The sequence below is a fragment of the Rattus norvegicus genome, chromosome 1 (genome assembly GCF_021556685.1).
Source record: "Rattus norvegicus strain SHRSP/BbbUtx chromosome 1, alternate assembly SHRSP_T2T, whole genome shotgun sequence".
NCBI lineage: Eukaryota > Metazoa > Chordata > Mammalia > Rodentia > Muridae > Rattus > Rattus norvegicus.
In genome coordinates, this window is record NC_141534.1 from 107752501 (window position 1) to 107771169 (window position 18669).

General features: G+C 46.7%; 1 protein-coding gene across 2 annotated transcripts in view; it reads left to right on the forward strand.

Moving 5' to 3' along the window:
• The window catches only part of Nomo1 (nodal modulator 1), a 50815-nt gene extending 41522 nt beyond the window's left edge, over positions 1 to 9293 (forward strand). Inside the window, exons 25-31 of one of the 2 annotated variants that reach the window (XM_087569545.1) lie at positions 83 to 224; positions 1289 to 1372; positions 3216 to 3326; positions 4748 to 4849; positions 6476 to 6595; positions 8245 to 8385; positions 8677 to 9293. In XM_087569545.1, the coding sequence (XP_087425671.1) occupies positions 83 to 224; positions 1289 to 1372; positions 3216 to 3326; positions 4748 to 4849; positions 6476 to 6595; positions 8245 to 8385; positions 8677 to 8808 (832 nt within the window). In that variant the 3' untranslated portion in view covers positions 8809 to 9293. 2 annotated transcript variants of the gene reach the window in all.
• The last annotated feature ends 9376 nt before the right edge of the window (positions 9294 to 18669 follow it).

Below are 18669 nucleotides of genomic sequence, written 5' to 3' on the forward strand. Positions count from 1 at the left end.
CCCTGGGACTGCTGGTAAACAAGCGCCCTGGGCTTCCGAGGGCGGAAGGTGTCATATTCCGTTTCTTCTCTTGTCACACCAGCTGCTACGGCACAGTGTCCTCTTTAAACGGAGAGCCAGAGCAGGGCGTTGCAGTGGAAGCTGTGGGGCAGAAGGATTGTAGCATCTATGGAGAAGACACCGTGACAGACGAGGAGGGGAAGTTCCGGTTACGTGGACTGCTGGTGAGGCTGTGTGCTTTGTTGGGTATTTTGTGGTGTCCTTGTGGAATAGCCTGGGCCAACCGGCTGGAGGCGGGTCTCTGGAATCCCTGTGTCCCTATTTTGGCTGACAGGGTGTGTGTTTAGCCTGTATGCCTGTTTCAGTTTGTCTGTAGGAAAATGAGGTCCCTAGAGGGGAATTGGCATAGCTTTGCCCAGTGCTGAAATCTTGAACCAGCAGGCCTCCACAGTTCAAATCATGCCCAGCACCACCATCTTCCATATTCCCACTAGGAGAGCCCATTAGGCCCCACTTAAAGCATCCCACTGCTTTCCAAACATCCTTCCAAACAAAAGCTTGGTCAGGCCTTATCACAGCAATACCCAGTCCCTGGTACCAACTTCTGTCTTAGTTAGGGTTTCACTGCTGGGAAGAGACACCATGACCAAGGCAACTCTTATAAGGACAACATTTAATTGGGGCTGGCTTAAAGGTTCAGGGGTTCAGTCTATTATCATCAAGGTGGGAGCAAGGCAGTGTCCAGGCAGGGATGGTGCTGGAGGAGCTGAGAGCTCTTTATCTTGTTCCAAAGGCAAAGAGGAGAATACCAGAGCTTTTTCACAGTATCTCTAGTGAACATAATAGTCCTATAAGATTGAATAATAAAACAAAGACATAAATAAGGGCATTTAAGTCTCTTTTTAAAAGAAAAACAGCCTCAGATCCTGTCCATTGTAAGGATGGTCCGTGTGGTTCCAGTTGTAACTGGACGTGCACAGGTCAAGGATGGGGTGAGCACAGGGGGAGGAAGAGTCTGTGAGAATAAGGGAGATGCTTGTAATCTGGAAAGGAGCCACATTGAACCTGTGAGTCGGGAATGAGAGTGGGCTGCGTCAGGAGGGAATTATGGCACTGACAGCATCTTGTCACCAGTGCACTTCTAAAAGGGTCTCGTTGGGAAGTGGATGGTGCAGATTGGGAAATGGGGGGGACAGAGATGTCCTGTGTGGTGATCACTTGTAGCAAAGTCACGCTCAGGTCACGTGTGGCAGACTTTATAGAGAAGTAACAACTGGTATCCTTGTAGCCAGGGTGCATGTACCACGTGCAGCTGAAGGCAGAAGGCAATGACCACATCGAGCGGGCGCTGCCCCACCATCGGGTGATTGAGGTAAGCATCGCCCCTGCCATGGCCGGGCAGTGCCGTCCAGTAGTTAGTGCTCTCCGGGGTAGGGTTGTAAATCCTAACTCAGCATCCTTTCGAGTGGCGTCTGAAGAGGGGCTTTTTCTTGGTCTGGTCTTTTTGTGTACTTGTGTGGTAATGTGTATGTGTGTGGGTGTGTGCACTTGTGAAGATGTGTGTGGAAGCCACAGGTTGACATGAGGCATCTTCCTTGATTGCTCTCTACTTTCTGAGGTAGGTCTCTTGCAGAACCTGGAACTCACAGACTGAGCTTGCCCTGGGGAGCCGCTGTCTCCACTTCATTTCTGCTACCATTATAGGCTGGCCATTGTGCCCACCTGCCTTTCACGTGGGTTCTGGGGATCTAAACTTTTGTCCTGACACATGGCGTAGCAAGTGTTTTGTCCACAAAGCCATCTCCACAACCCCGAGGAGGGGTTCTTTTGAAAAAACTTAATTATGTAGCTGGGCCATAGTAGCGCACATTTTGAACCCCAGCACTAGGGAGGCAGAGGTAGATGAATCTGTTGAGTTCAAAGCCAGCCTGATCTACAAAACCAGCTTCAGAACAGCGAGTGCTACACAGAGAAACCCTGCCTTAAAAGACAAAAATCCAATTATTTAACATTTTGTATTTATTTTTTGAGAATTTCACACATATGTACAGTGTATTTTAATCATACCTACCCTCTTCTTCCCTTCTAATTCCCTCCAAATCTTTCTCAACATCCTTCCCAAATTCACGTTTCCTTTTTATCTCAGTGACCCACTGAGTCAGTGCTGTCTGAACACGCATTGGGGTATCTGTTGGAGCATGGGCTGCCTGACAGTGGCCACACCCCCAAAGGAAAATGACTCTCTCTCCCCCAACTAAGACAGAGCCGTCAACTACCAGTAGTTCCTGAGCTGGGTCTCGTCCCCCCATCTATGCAACAACATTGACTGGCTTGTCGTGTTAGGGTAACTGCGGCTTCTGTGAGTTCGTGAGGGCACTGGCTGTCAATTGTCCAGAAGGCGGCTTTCACAGTTCCCCTCCCATCCTCTTACCTTCTTTCCGGTGTCCCCCGAGTCTTCGAGGTGGTGGCTTGATGCAGATGTGCCATGTAGACATGAGCACTCACAGTCATCGCTCTCAGTAGTTGGACTGACTGTGTGTCTCTGCACTGACCATTGTCCACTGCAAAATATGCTTCCCCAGTCATGCTGCGTAGCACAGACTTCTGGGTATATAAAATATGCACTTAGAGCTCCACACTAGGGCCTATAGCCTCTCGGCTATGAGCTTGCGGCCCATGCCATTCACAGGAAGTAGCTCAGACACTTGAAAGTTGTGCTGTTCTTTCTGGCTAGCCTGGAGGGTTTGGGGGCACATGCAGGACTGCCTGCCGAAGCCTGGAGAGTAGGGCACTTATTGCAGAGTGGTGGGCCCTGTACGACTTGCTGACCCAGGAGCTGGATTGACGGCCTCTGCCATTTTAAACAGCAGGGCAGCTGCTGCTCACACCGGAGGGTTTTCCTGATTTTACTTTTCATGCTTTGGCCAGGCCCTCAAGGCAACGTTGCGGACTGTAGTTAAGCAGGTCTGCAAGAGCAGTGAGCCCTCTGGTGTCCACAGGGTGTGGGCACGGACAGCCAGGGCTCTGCTCTGCTGGGGCTGCCAGATGAGCTTTTAAAATATGTCAGCAGGCAGTGAAAACTTAGAAAATAAATACCACCCTCATGTAATGCTGTGTGTGTGGACTCTAACGCCCATTGCTTGCTGTGCGTGCCTGGGTCAGGTCCTTTTGGAAGCAGCTCCTGCACTCTGCTCAATGTACGCCTCTCTCTTCAGGTTGGGAACAATGACGTGGATGACGTAAACATCATAGTTTTCCGGCAGATCAACCAGTTTGACCTGAGTGGAAATGTAATCACTTCCTCCGAGTATCTGTCTACTTTGTGGGTAAGTCCTGGAAAAGACCCAGAGTCAAAGGGAGAGATGTTTGTCCCAGCTGGCTCTGGCTTTAGCTTGCTACAAGGGGGGCCGGCCAGACAGCCACCTGCTGCAGGTTAAGGGGTAAGCAACACCCGTCCACCTGCCTTGGGAGCTGATCATCAAATGGTGGGGGAGTCTGGTTTGGGGTGTCAAGTTGTAAGCCTGTAGTGTGGCAGATGGCAGTCGAGTCCCATGAAGGCTCAGCACAGGGGAGCGTCCTCAGAAGGACCCCGTACCGTTCATTCTCCTCGCCTGGGAACAGAGCATGGCCTGAGCCAGGCGGTCTGGGAGTTGCTTCTCTTGCTGCCTTGGCCACACATCACACTCCCATATCCCTCAGTTCTCTCCTTTAAAACCAGAACCTTGGACACACCTTTCTCCCAGCTCTGACAAAATCCACAGAAAATGTAGAGCCTTTATAAAAAGGCTGTGACCTCTGAGAGAGGGTAATAGTTTGTCCAGGGGCCTGGGCAGTATGCTTAGAACACAGTGAAAGGTTTAGCCCAGTGAGGATGTGCCTGGCCTCTGACTTGCTCTCAGTACACTTAGTTGGGCCCTGGATAGCATCTGTGTCGGCAGGTAGATAGTGTCAGGGTGCCATGAAGGTGACTGTGGGCTGAGTAGCCACACTCCTGTGGTGGGGGTATATTAGGGAGGGGGGGTGCAGAGGTGAGGATGGTACCACGGTCTGGTTCTACCTTGTTGGTGCTGGGCTAGAATTTTGGCTCAGAGTTCAAGTCACTTGAATTTTCTAGGAAAGCGAGAAATCAAAATCAGCTGAAATCACCTCCTTTTCCAAGTATCCAATGAATTAACTTTTACCTGCAAAGCTGTGCGTGGCCAAAGAGCATAGACATGGTCTGGCTCTCATAACCTCAGACGTGGTCCGGGACGGTGGCTCCCTCCTGCGTTTCCGTGCGTGGTGGAGGATGGCCACCGCTCCCGCAGATCAGTGCAGAGCTGGACCTTGCAGGAAGCTGCTGCAGATCTAAAGGCCACGGCGCACACTTGTGGTTCTGGTCACATGGGTGACCTAACTCAAGCTGGTGCCTCAGGATGAGTCGGTGTGACCCCGGGTGTGTTCAGCTCTCCAGAGCTCTGTGGAGGCACAGTGCGTTGTCCTTAGGATGGGGACATTGTTGAGGAAGTGCTCACTGCACGCCCGACATACGGAAGCTGTTCTTTTCCCTCTTTGCCACGAAGGCATTACTGACGGTTGGCCTTGCTCACACTGGAGCCTTAGGGGCGAGGATTGTATCCTGTTCAGAGGGGAGCCGCCGCCGCCTTCTTACCAGCCACATTCTCTCACTCTGACCAAGAGAGGTGCCCCATGTGCAATGAAGTTCACCTCAATATCGTAAGCTGTGCCCTTTCCTTTCTGCGCCCAGGTGAAGCTGTACAAGAGCGAGAGTCTCGACAACCCCATCCAGACAGTGTCTCTGGGTCAGTCGCTCTTCTTCCATTTCCCACCGCTGCTCCGAGATGGTGAGGTGAGCCAGGCTGGGGCACGCCACCCTTGTGCCTGAATATGGCTCCAGAAATGAGTGCCTGTCAGTCAGAAGAGAGTGGGGGCTGGAAGGAGTCTCCCAGCTCACTGTCTTTCTGTTTACAAAAGCAGTACAAATTCCTGGCAGGAGGCTTGGGAAACAACCATCAGACAGCGCCACATCCAGGACTAAGGAGTGGAGGGTGTTGATTGGCTGGCTTCCTTTGTGTCTTTTTCAGTATGTGCATGTGTGCGTGCGTGTGTACGTTGTGTATGTATGTGTCTCTCTGTGAATGTGTGTGTGTATGTGTGTTTATGTGTACAGTTTATGTTTGTGTTTGGGTATGTATATGTGCCTGTTTATGTATTTGTGTACATATATATATATATATGTTTGTGTGTGTCTGCACTTGTGTGTGTATGTATGTAGTGTATGTATATATTTGTGTGTGCCTTTGTATGTATATGTAGTGTGTCTGTGTATGTCTGTAGTGTTTCTGTGTGTGCATATGTGCCTATGTATGTGTTTGTGTATGTATATGTTTGTGTATGTGTGTGCATGTATCTGCATTTGTGTGTGTATGTAGTGTGTCTATGTATGTATGTAGTATATGTATGTGTATACATGTATATATTAAGAAGTGCAGCTATTGTACAGATTTAAAGCTGCCCCATTCTGTTTACTGTTTGCAATCAAACAGTGCTGTTCAGGGACGGTTCTGTCCTTCACCTGCTTCCGGTCATCAGCTCTTTCATTACATGCCACCCAGTCATTGCTCACAGCTCCACTGTTGGGAAGCATGGTAACTGAACCAGGGCACCCCTTACTCTTAGCGCTCCTGACTGCTGTCCTTCTTGGACTTCCTTGGCCTTGTGATGCGCTTCTTTCTCCTGTGTGGTCAGTCTCTTGCCACTGTTTTTTCCCATTTCTAAGGATAGGACCACAATCCTACATCTGTAATGGCACCCCCTTCTGTGTTTGGCAGTCACAGTGTGTCTCTAAGTTCTCCCGCTCGGCATTTTCTAAGCTCTGGTCTGGGTGTCTGTCCTCCACCCCAGAGTCGGGTGGTTTCCGGCCACTGTTGTCAGTGTCAGTTATTGACTGTCCGCTTATTTGACAGGCGTGCCAGAGAACCTGGTTTCGATGGCTTTAGTTGGGGCTATTCTCTGAGAATCTAGGATATGTTGAGCTCTCCTGGAGCTCCCTGTCATCCTGGGGGGCTGCTGCATGGTTCCCCTTTGCGTAAATGAGTGGGGGCTGTCATGGAACTTGAGGTTGTTGTCCACTGTGACCACAATCTATTTTACAATCATTACTCCTTCATTACTCCTTATCCGGGTGATAGAAGTGAACACTGCAGGCTTCCCAGGGTCACGACTTCCCAGGGTCACGGCCAGAGTGCCGGAGTTTGACGCAGACCTCCGTTTTCTAAAACCTGCCAGCTAGGGGGCCAGTTAAGTCACATCCCACCCAGAGCCACCGGAGACCCATGCCTGCTACAGCCTGAAAGTTGGTGACCATGGGTTGGGTGCACAGACCCAGAGCGGGGTTCTTTACAAACTGTGAAGTGCTGTGAATGGCTGCCACGTGTCCCCTGCTTTGCTTGAGCTTCCTGCCCTGCACCCACAGAACTACGTGGTGCTTCTGGACTCCACGCTCCCCAGGTCTCAGTACGACTACGTCCTGCCGCAAGTGTCTTTCGCTGCAGTGGGCTACCACAAACACATCACTCTGGTGTTCAGTCCCACGGTAAGTAAGAGTGGGGACATTAAACAGACCTTAGACGGAGGCTGTGGGCACAGCATCTGCTCCTGCCCACATCACTCCCCACCTCAGATTCCCCGGACACCTTCCTTCCTCTGTGCACTGGCACCTGCTCTCTGGCAACCTGTCATGCACAAGCAGAACCGCTTAGGTCGCAGGCTTGGGATCTGAGGAGGAGGGACACCATTTCCCTGTGACCTGTGGCGTTGCGGTCCTTCATTAGGACACTCCAACATGTAGCAATAACTGCAGCTTCACGGGCGATGCAGAAGACACAGGGGTGTGTAGATGTCAGCAGGCATGGATACAGTGCCACCTTGTCAATTTATCAGCCCCTGTAGTAGGCCCCTTCACTGCTCCTATCAAAACCAGTGTATTCCACGTTCAGGAGATCATTTCAGTTGCTTCTGGAAACTTGTGTGCTTTGGAACCACTGTAAACTTAACAGAGAAGTCTCTGGTGGAAGAGATAGGTTCCAGGTCCAAGCTTAGGATCATTGACCCTGAACATGGTCAGGGCTGAGAGCGGAGCCCAGAGACTGCCTTTCAAAAGAGAGGCTGTGCCATTGAGGTCGCTCAGCAGGTAAGGGCACTCACCACCCAGCCTGATGACCTGAGTGCAGACTGGGAGCTCCCATGGGTTATCCTCTGACCACACATATGGCACATGTAGACACACACACACACACACACACACACACACACACACAGTGTAAAACATTCTTTTAGATAAAGTAAAGCCTTACTTAGCAGCTCCAGTTGCTCAGTGCTTCTAGGAAAGGTAAGAATTTAGTAAATGTTTCTCTGAGATGCCTGCGGACTTCGTAGCCAGACTGTCCTTGTACAGAGGCGCCACGTGTCAGTCTGTCCAGGCTGCTGAGGAATCCACCTTAGAGCAGGTTACTTACAAGCAGCAGCCGCTCACCTGGAGATGCGCTGAGTGAATTACAGCTCCACTCCGCCCGGTCAGTCGCACCACGGGGGCTGAACCTGCTCCTCTCAGGCCGATGGCAATGACGTAAGAGGGTGCTGGCCCCATTCACACAGGATCTTCTCTCTGTGTTACTTAATCACATCTAAAAGTGGCGTCCGCAGACCCTTCTGTCAGTATGTCATGCTGACTTCAAAGGTGACAGATCTCAACAGAGGAATGTGGGGAAGACAGTGCTCATAACCACAGCAGCACCGTGTACTCCGTTCATTCCCAGGTGGTCCACAGCAGCCTGCAGCCATGAGAGCTTTTGCGTCTCTGGAGCTGACAGGGAGTTACTGAGTCACGGACGTGCAGAGCCGGGGGTGGAGCTCTGGTGGCAGAGCCCTGGTGTAGCACACATCAGTCAGGCACAGTGGCACATGCTTTTAATCTCAGCACTCAGGAGGTAGGGGCAGGAGGGTCACTGGCTCAAGGTCATCCTCAGCCAGAGTGAATTTATTTGTAAGGGGTTTGATAGCAAGGGGGTTCTTAGCTGCTGGAGTCTTCCATATGCTTCTGTTCCAGATCTGAGTCTCGGGGGTTTGGAGGACTCAGGTGATTCACACCCGCACCCCAGTTAGTTTCTTTTTGGATATCAAGGGATTCTGGGTAATCTTAGGTGCCAGTGTGGGTGGCTGAGTGGGTTGACTCTCTGGATGCAGTGGTCGATGAGTGAGAACTTACAAGGAGTCACGGCTATCCCATTGCAGAGGAAGCTACCTGAGCAAGACATCGCGCAAGGGTCCTATATTGCCCTGCCTCTGACGCTGCTGCTCCTGTTGGCAGGCTACAACCATGACAAGGTAGGGAAGCCAAGGCCCCATGGGAGGGCGGGAGTCAGGAGATAGGCCATGGGAGGTTGCTCCGGCTCACAGAAATTGTAGAAGGTTAAGGTTGGAGGGGACCAGGCAGCTTCCCACAGCTTCGTCCAGGGTTTTCACTCCAGTGATGTCATTTCTAACCCTTCAGGAGGTGTTGCCTGTAGAGAGTTACAGCCTCTGTAAAACCCCCGCTGCCAGCCTTCTGCAGGCACTGGGGCGCCCATAAGGAGATGCATGGCGCTTCCCTGGTGCTCACGGTCTCTCTCATTCTAGCTCATCCCTTTGCTGCTGCAACTGACGAGTCGTCTTCAGGGAGTCAGAGCCCTTGGCCAGGCGGCCTCTGACAGCAGTGGCCCAGAAGACATGAAGAGACAAACCAAGAAACAGAAGACCAGGCGCACGTGAGGAGGAAGGAGGCCCCGTCTCCTGTGGATGACACAGCCAGGGCTGCCACCTGCCTGGAGACAAAGGCACATGTTTACCCACTTCAGGCGGGCCCTGTGCCCTGTGACCCCTGTGTTGGTATCCTGCCTGTCTGTCCTCTCCTGGTAGCCCTGTGGTGCAATGCGACGAATGGACCCTCCTGTCACCCTGCTGAACACAATTTATTTTCTGAGTTGAAGATAATTTATTATTATTATTTTTGTCAGAGAAGTATTTAAGCCAAGCTGGTGGTGTGAGAACATAATTCTAATCTTCCACATTCGTTTGCAAGAAGAGCCCAGTAAGCATGGCGTTTGTCTGCCGTGCCCTCTGGACTTTCCCCAAACTACCCCCTGCACTCGAGGCCCATGCCGGAAGCTGCAGCAACATCTGTCCATACCAAAAGGATCTGCCAAGAGCTGGATGAATAAAGTCAGCCACTCATTTGTGGTGTTGTTTCTCTCAGATACAGTTCTTTGGGGGCTTGGCGTTGTATGGGGTGCATACAGAGCGATCATTCAGGCCCAGTGATAGAGGCAGTGGGGACTGCAGCACAGCCAACCTGTTGTGCTGGGCTCTGAAGTATTTCAGTTCTTGAGGAGGGGCTGTCTGTCTGACTGGCCACTTGACACAGACCCTCATGTGGGTTTGCTGGCTGCTCAGGGGGTGCGAACCCTGCAAGCCTTGGGAACTGATTAGGCACAGTCCATTGTTGTGGTTTGCCTTGGAGTTCTCTCTGAATTTGTAAAATAAAGGCAAGAGCTCGAGGTTTGGGCAGAGGGAGGAGTCGGGAGCGAGAGGGGAGGAGTCGGGAGCGAGAGGGGAGGAGTCAGGAGAGGGGAGGAGTCAGGGGAGGAGAAAAGAAAGAATCAGGAGAGAGTCGTCGCGGGAGAAGGAGAAGCTGGAGACCTGGCAAATAAAAGGTGCAAGGGATGAGGGATTTGGGAGCTAGGAATAGGACAGTGTAGGGTGGATCTGCCCAATCTAGATGCTAGATTGTTTTCATATTAATTGAGTTGCGTTTTCTTTGTACGGGCCGATCAGGTTGGAGAGAAAACTGCAACAAAATGGCGCCCAACGTATCCATTAGAACTCAACTAACCTGAGATAAAAGTTTACTTCCCTCTCACCCCCAGAATAGGGCTCTGATAGAGATCTAGGCAGGAGTACTGGTGGATTGGGAGTTGACTGGGTCTGAGGGGTCTACGGAGAACTGCAGAGAGGCTCCCTGCCCCAAACCCCAGACAGAGAGGTACAGCCGGGGGCATCATCTAGACTCGAGGAAAGGGATAGGAGAACCTAGAGCACAACTGCCTGTGAGGGAGTTTTCTGGCCGGCACATTGAACAGGATTCCTGAGATCACCACACGACCAAGCAAAGCCGGAGACAACCCAAAGAGGCCCCTCCCTGGGAACAAAGAATCGAGAGGACTGCACGTGTTCTGAGGCGGAGGGAGAAAAAGGTACAAAGGGCTTCGGATTAGGTACTACTTTGATGTAAGAAAGATATATAACCTTTTGATACTTAAAGATGAGAAACACAATGAATATCTTTTGGGCCTTATGGAATGATATTTTGAATGGTCTGACGGTTGTGAATTTTGAGGAAATAGACACTTTATCATTTACCGGTATTGCAATATTCACTCTTCTGATTTACTATATCTTCTCAAAAGACAGGGCCCTAAATAGCAAATTTCTAGCCTTAGAAAAGAAATTACAAGTAATGCTAGAACAGAAATTTCTGAAATTTATAGATGACTCTGAACAACAGAGAGATAAGCTTAAGTCTTGGCAACAGGAGCTAGAAGAGACGCTAGAAAAAAGAATTCGACAACTCATAGATCAAATTGAACAGCAGGGAGAGATAGAATCTGGAAGCAAAGTCTAGAGGATAACTTTCTAAAACTAGCAAATCAAAATAAGGCTGAGGCTGCAATATCAGAATTACAACATAAAGAGAAGCTAAGATTATGGAAGCAGGGCTTAGAACAGAAGATACAGGTAATTATGGAGCAACATGAACAACAGAAAGAGAAAATTAAGTCTTGGCAATGTAGCCTAGAAGGAACACTAGAATTGAAGACACAGGAAATTATAGATCAGAATAAGAGACAGAAAGATGAAAATGAAGGTGGTAGACAGGAACTAGAAAGGATGTTAGAACAGAACATACAACAGCTCACAGGTCATACTGAACAGCAGAGAGAAAGTAATGAGGTTTGGAAGCAAGACTTGGAGAATAACTTTTTAAAATTAATCAATCAAAAGATAATGGATAACTAAAAAGATAAGATTATTAGAAGTACAATATAAAGAAAAATTCAAAGTGTGGAAGCAAAGCCTTGAACAGAGAATTCAGGAACTCAAGGAACAGGGGGAAAGACAGAAGGAGAGATCTGAAGCATGGGTACAGACTTTACGAGAGGAATTTAAAATTACAACTAAAGAAAAAAACTCAGGTAGAGACAGAAGATAAAATTAGGGAAAGCCAACCTAAGGTTATTAGGAAACAAACTTTAGTCTATCCAGTTAGTGTACAACAAAGGCCTCCAGACGATGATCATCCACAGGGTTATGAAGAATTTGAACGGCAACCCATGGATGTGTTAGAATTGAGGAAATTTAAGGAAAGCGTAACTAATTTTGGAATGCACTCACCATTTGTAAAACAAATCTTGATTTCTTGGGCTATTAAAAATAGAGTAATCCCCCAAGACTGGAAAGATATGGTAAGAGCAATTCTAGAGCCTGCTGAAAATTTACAATGGATTTCGTGGTGGAGAGAAGAAGTGAGGGAGATAGCATGACAAAATAGAGCTAGGGGCAGAGAGATTTCCACAGATCAACTGCTTGGTGAAGGACACTTTGCTGAAGTAGAGGTGCAGGCTGTATATGATGAAGAAACTTTGGCACGGTGTCGATTGTCAGCCTTAAAGGCCTGGGACAAAGTCGCAGAATCAGGGAAAAGACTTGAAACATTCACTCAAGTCATACAAGGTCCTAAAGAAACCTTCCCTGACTTTTTACAAAGGCTTACCTCAGCTGTGGAAAGGAGTGTATCAGACTCAACGGCAAGAAAGGTGATAATTGAGTCTTTAGCCTTTGAAAATGCAAATACCGAATGCAGGGAAGTAATCAGACCACTGAAGGCGAGGTCCGCACCAATAGATGAGTGGATTAGATATACAGCTGATGTTGGATCTTGTTCTCCTGATACAACTGTGATAGGAGAAGCTGCCACTGGACAGCTAGAGATGACCCAAGATTTCAAATGTTTTAATTGTGGTGAGCAGGGTCATCTCAGATATTACTGCAAGAAAAACCAAAGTAATACCAAAAGGGGGACTATGCCTCCTGGAATGTGTCAAAGATGTGGCAGAGGTGGACATTTGACTAAGGAATGTAGAGCAATAACAGACAGATGGGGCCGCATCTTGCCAAAAAACTCCCAAGGGGGCCTCTCGCAGGCCCCAATGCCAGGCAGGGAGAGTTCTCTTCCTCAGAACAATTAAACGGCATGACTTCAAAAATAGATGTTCTGGGACCAGAGGAGGCTGAGGGAAGTCCTATGGACAATTCCAAAAGCCTCAAAGGGAGTGAAAAACGAATATTTTGGCAAACGTCTCTAGAGGACCAAAGGCCAAAACTAAAAATACTGGTAAACAATATTGAAATTGAAGGAATGGTTGACACTGGAGCAGATGTTACCATCATCTCTCCAAAATCTTGGCCCACTAGTTGGCCACTTCAAGGAGTGGATATGCAGTTTCAAAGTGTTGGCACTTTATCCCAAATAAAACAAAGCACCAGGTGGCTTAAATGTATAGGACCAGAAGGTCAGGTAGGAAAATTAAGGCCATATGTGGCTGATATAGCCATTAACTTATGGGGAAGAGATCTACTACAGCAGTGGAAAACTCAAATTAATATCCCCTCAGTTTCAGGGTCTGGCCCTGAAATTCATCAGGCTCCTAATAAAAACTTTAAATCAGTCAGGGAATGTTATCAAGGACAGTTAGAGACTGTCCAAGCTGTCCATAAGCAAGATACAGCAGAGGCTGACAATTTAGTGCTACCCCAAGGAACCACTGCTGTTAAGACAACAACAGCCTTGCCACTAAGGTGGCTGACTGACCAACACATCTGGATTGATCAGTGGTCTATGACAAAAGAAAAACTACAGGCATTAGAACAGCTAGTCCAGGAGCAGCTGGAGGCTCAGCATATAGAGGAGTCTACCAGCCCTTGGAATTCTCCAGTATTTGTCATTAAAAAAAGGTCTGGCAAATGGAGGGTGTTGACAGATCTCAGAGCAATTAATAAGATTATTCAGCCGATAGGTTCCCTGCAGCCTGGGAACCCACTGCCTTCTTTGTTGCCTAAGGAGTGGCCTATTATAGTGATTGACTTAAAAGGTTGTTTTTTCACTATTCCTCTACATGAGGGCAATAAGGAAAGGTTTGCCTTTTCAGTGCCTACCCTCAATAGACGTCACCCCATAAAAAGATATCAATGGAAAGTCCTGCCACAAGGAATGCTAAATAGCCCTACCTTATGTCAATATTTTGTACAGCAGCCATTGGAGATGATTCGCAAACAATTTCCCCAATCTATTATTTATCATTACATGGATGACATTTTATCGTCTGATTCAGATATAAATATCCTGGAAAGAATGTTTGATGAAGTGAAAAAAACCTTACCTTGCTGGGGATTACGAATCGCCCCTGAGAAAATACAAAGAGGGGATTCTATTAATTATCTAGGGTATAAAATAAGTCTACAAAGGATTAGGCCACAAAAGGTGCAAATCAAAAGAAATCAATTAAGGACACTTAATGATTTTCAGAAACTACTGGGAGATATTAACTGGTTGAGGCTTGTGATTGGCTTGGCCACTCAAGAGTTGAGCAATTTATTTCAAACGTTACAAGGCGATAAAGATTTAAACAGCCCAAGGAAACTATCAGCTGAGGCTGAGGAAGAGCTAGCTTTGGTAGAAAGGAAATTGCAGGACACAGATCTAGATCGTATTGATCCAAAGATGGCCTGCGTCTTAGTCATCTTACCCTCTACTCATTCCCCTACAGGAATCCTCATGCAGAGGGAAGATTATATCTTAGAATGGATATTTTTAGCACATAAACAGAGTAAGAAACTGAAAACCTACATTGAGAAGGTCTCTGAATTGATACTTAAAGGAAAATTGAGACTTCGACAATTAGTTGGAATGGATCCGGCTGAAATTGTGGTACCTTTTACTAATGCAGAAATTGCCTCTTTGTGGGTACAAAATGAACATTGGCAAAGAGCACGCAGTAACTTCTTAGGAGACATTAACAACAGATACCCTAAAAGCAAGCGACTTCAGTTCATAAAACGAACTAACTGGATCCTCCCTCGTATAATAAAGGGAACTCCAATATCTGGAGACCCTACATTTTACACTGATGCCAGTAAGTCAGGAAAGGCAGGATATAAATCAGAAAATGTAAGCAAGTTGACTGAGAGTCCCTATAAGTCAGTTCAAAAATCTGAATTGTATGCAATACTCATGGTGTTGTCAGATTTTCAAGAGCCTCTTAATATAGTAACTGACTCTCAATATGCAGAAATGGTTGTTTTACACATAGAGACTGCTGAACTTATTCAGGATTATTCTGAATTGACATCACTATTTATTCAGCTACAACAAAAGATCAGAAATAGGAGTTACCCACTATATATAACACACATAAGATCCCATACAGGTCTGCCAGGCCCTCTGGCGCAAGGTAATAATGAAATTGACCAGCTACTGATAGGAAGTGTACTAGAGGCTTCAGAATTCCATAAAAAACACCATGTTAACAGCAAAGGCTTAAAGAAAGAATTCGCTATCACTTGGCAACAAGCCAAGGAGATTGTGAGGCAATGTCCTACTTGCTCGTTATATAATCAAACTCCATTGCCTACAGGAACTAACCCTAAAGGCACCCAAAGAAATGAAATTTGGCAAATGGATGTTCTCCATTTTACAGAGTTTGGTAAGCTGAAATACATACACCATACTATAGATACATATTCAGGATTTCAATGGGCAACTGCCTTAGCGTCAGAAAAGGCCGATTCTGTAATTACACATTTGTTAGAAGTTGTGGCTATAATGGGAATACCCATACAAATTAAAACGGACAATGGTCCAGCATATATCTCTAACAAGATTAAGCGCTTCTTTGAATATTGTAATATAAAACATGTTACAGGTATACCACACAATCCTACAGGACAAGCGATTGTGGAGAGATCTAATTGAAGTCTAAAGGAGATGCTTAACAGGCAAAAAGGGGCAACAAAAACTCCCAGAGATAGGCTACATAGTGCTTTATTAACCTTAAATTTTTTAAATGCTGATGAACAAAACAGCACAGCTGCTGAAAGACATTGGATTGTGGAAAAGACTACTGAACTAAACCAGCCTGCTTATATTAAGGATATTCTGACATCAGAATGGAAAATGGGAAATGTGTTACGCTGGGGAAGGGGTTATGCCTATGTTTCTACAGGAGAAGAAAAGCTGTGGGTTCCTTCCAAGCTGATAAAGATCAGACATGACAAGGGGAGACCTCCTGAAGTCCTTGGCAACACAGAAGAAAAGGGAGACTAAGACAATCAACAAATAGGTGATGTATATATGAGGATGTTTAGGTCTCCGTGTATGAACTGGCTGAGACTAAAATGTCTATAAACAGCCAGTAACATTTTGAGTACGAATTTCTCATAACTTGTTATTACATGCATCCTGTAAAATGGCATGTATTACAAAATTATGTTACGGTTTGATTATATGATCAAACTAACCTGAAGAAAGGCAGTCACCTTTCTTTGTTGATCTTTATTAACTAAGCTGTGCACCCTGCTTACTCCATGTGGATGCGCTTACAGAACTATATGATGCTTGTAAAGTTTGTGTGCTGCAGGATGAAAGAAGAGAAAGACAGCCCTGAAATGATCCACACTCTGGGATGCTGAGATTCCGGGACCTTCCAGTCCAGCTTCGTGTTTGATTCTCCCTCAATGACACTGAAGCTGCTTCATTTAAAGACTTGCTTTCAGAACTTTTCCAGAATGGCCAGCTTACTTATCCAGCCCTTCAGACTGTCATAGTCAAGAGGTCAGCTAAGCGATGAACTTTCTCAGCACAGAGTGACTGGCAGGCAAATCCCGGCTAGCTCTACTTCGACAAAGCCAACTCTTCCTAATTCCCCTTGGGCCCCAGAAGGGAATTCTTCGCCCCAATTCAGCTGGAAGCAGACGAGGAAGATCGTCATCCCAGTTCCTTATGTTGGCGTGGATGGTTCTGGTTATTCTAAGAACTGTGGATATGTTTTCTTTTAAGGGATACTATACAAATGTAGCTTTGGGCAGGGGGAACTAGAGAATGTAAACTCAGGGATTGCTACCTAGTAATACATAGAAGTTAGAGAAATAGACAAACAGGGATAGATTAGCAAACTTACTCTCAAACAAAATTTTACAGCTATATCTTACATTGATAGAAATGTTTGTAATTGATACAAAGTTGAAGCTGCAATCTTTTCATTGGTATAGAATGCATTTTACACAAATGCGAGGTTTTCATTGGTATACTTTCTTATTGATTTATAATTGAGATTAATATTGCTACTTTAACATAAGCATTGTGCCTCCACTATGCATCTAAGAATACAAGTCTTAGACCCAGTCCTATAACTCTATTATACATTATTTTTAGTTGATTAACCAGTACCAGCTAAAGGCCAGATAGCAAAGTCATGGTTCTGAGTCAGTTTAGATGGGTTTTGGAAATACTTTGATTAGAGAGGGCCAACGGTATTCTATGCTTAACAGTTCAGAAATGCCTATGTAGATAGGAAATCTTCAAGGGCATCAGAAGTCCACAGAATAACCCGTTTATGGACATTTCTTCGTCTAGATCATTTGACTAGAGACCTGTCTGCCCCTGACAGGACCCCTTAGACTCGAAGAAGAAATTGAGCATCAATGGAGTTGCTCAAATCGTGGTGACACAGCCACTGAGCAAAATTGCTTCAATTAATCTACAGACAAAACACTGTCCAGAAAAGGACAAATTATGCAGAATAGTCGACTGATAATCTCTGCCAAGGCAGGGTGATCAGCCCTTCATAATCTGCATTACAAAGGTCTGTCAGATGATCCTGGGCCAGAAGGCTGAAGACTGATGCTCCGACATATTAAGGAATAGGGGGACTGTCCAGGTGATTAGCAGTCTCTATAAATTGGCTAAGCTTGGAAGCCATGTTTTCAGGTAATATTAATCATTCTTGAATTTCTGATGTGGTTGGAGACTGGTAGTCTCATAGACAACCCAAGCGGTTTAGTATTGAGAAAGATGATAAATCTGTTAGGGTGTTTTTCAGGTGGCATAGGATCTAGAACCAGGATATAGTCAGGTATAGTTTTACTATAGATGACATGGTTAATGAACAAAATTGATGGACTGGGTGATGAGTGTATTGTTGGTTTTATAAATTGCAGAATGGTAATAATAATACTTAGTTCACATCGAAAGACCCCCTCCCAGAAAGAGAATTGTACAAGCCCAAGGCCCTCAACTATAGAAATAAAAAGTAAGTTTTTAGATACACAGACTCAGAACTAAAATAAGCCTGGAAAAGTTCAGATGTGTCCAAGCTTTGTGGGACAAGCTGACCCATCATTTAGACGAAACAGACCATAAAAGAAAACAAAATACAGAAACCAGTCTAAATTATTGATATTGCTTTATGGGCCACCTAACAAGAGATAAGCCCCTAGCCCCTGACATTCCGGACGCCCCAACCTACACGTATTCTCTTGCTGTGTGACAACCTCATTTGAATAGCCAATTGGGTGTAACCATACATCCGCGCCTCACTTAAATCCACCAACCATACATCTGCTTCTGTAAGCCTGCTTCTGCTCCCCAATACCCTATAAAAACCCGTCCCTGGTTCTGCTAGGTGCGCCAGTCTTCCGAATTGACTGGGATGCCCACAGATACCTGTATATCCTGATCAATAAAAATCCTCTTACAGATTACATCCTGTGGACTCGGACTGGTCATTGGGCTCGAAGATCTCCCTCCTGAGAGAAGATTCTCTCTGAGAGTCTTACAACATATGTATAGGGAAAAGGTTTTTTAACTAGACAAAAAGGGGGAAATTGTCGCGCCCACCTCGGCTGGCAAGGAAGACGCAACACGGTTGGATTCTTCTCAACAGCCTTTACTGCAGGACACCTTCATTTGTGGTGGCGGCAGCAGCCAGCCCTAAGTGTTACAGCTCCAAGTGTTACAGCTTCAAATGTTACCGCGCCAAGCGGCAAAGCCGCTCGCCTTATATACACAACAATATGCTAATATTCTTTCAGGGATTGGTGGGACACGAGTCACCCCACTGTCATCCCAGCTACTCGTCCTCCAGAGATTGGCGCGACATGAACCTCCATTAGCATAGTACCGCCCCACCCAGACTGACAGGTCAGGTGCAAAACCCCACTCATGCGCAGTACTGTTGTTCACCACAGGAGGGCGCCAGATTCACCTCATTATCATACAGCTGCCCTGACAGGGGACAAGCCTGCCCATGCGCGGTAAGTTATTCACATTCGGACGGGGCTGGCTGTCGGCGCCATCTTTACTTCGCCTCGCCGTTCCCTACAGGAAATGTTGTGGTTTGCCTTGGAGTTCTCTCTGAATTTGTAAAATAAAGGCAAGAGCTCGAGATTTGGGCAGAGGGAGGAGTCGGGAGCGAGAGGGGAGGAGTCAGGAGAGGGGAGGAGTCAGGGGAGGAGAAAAGA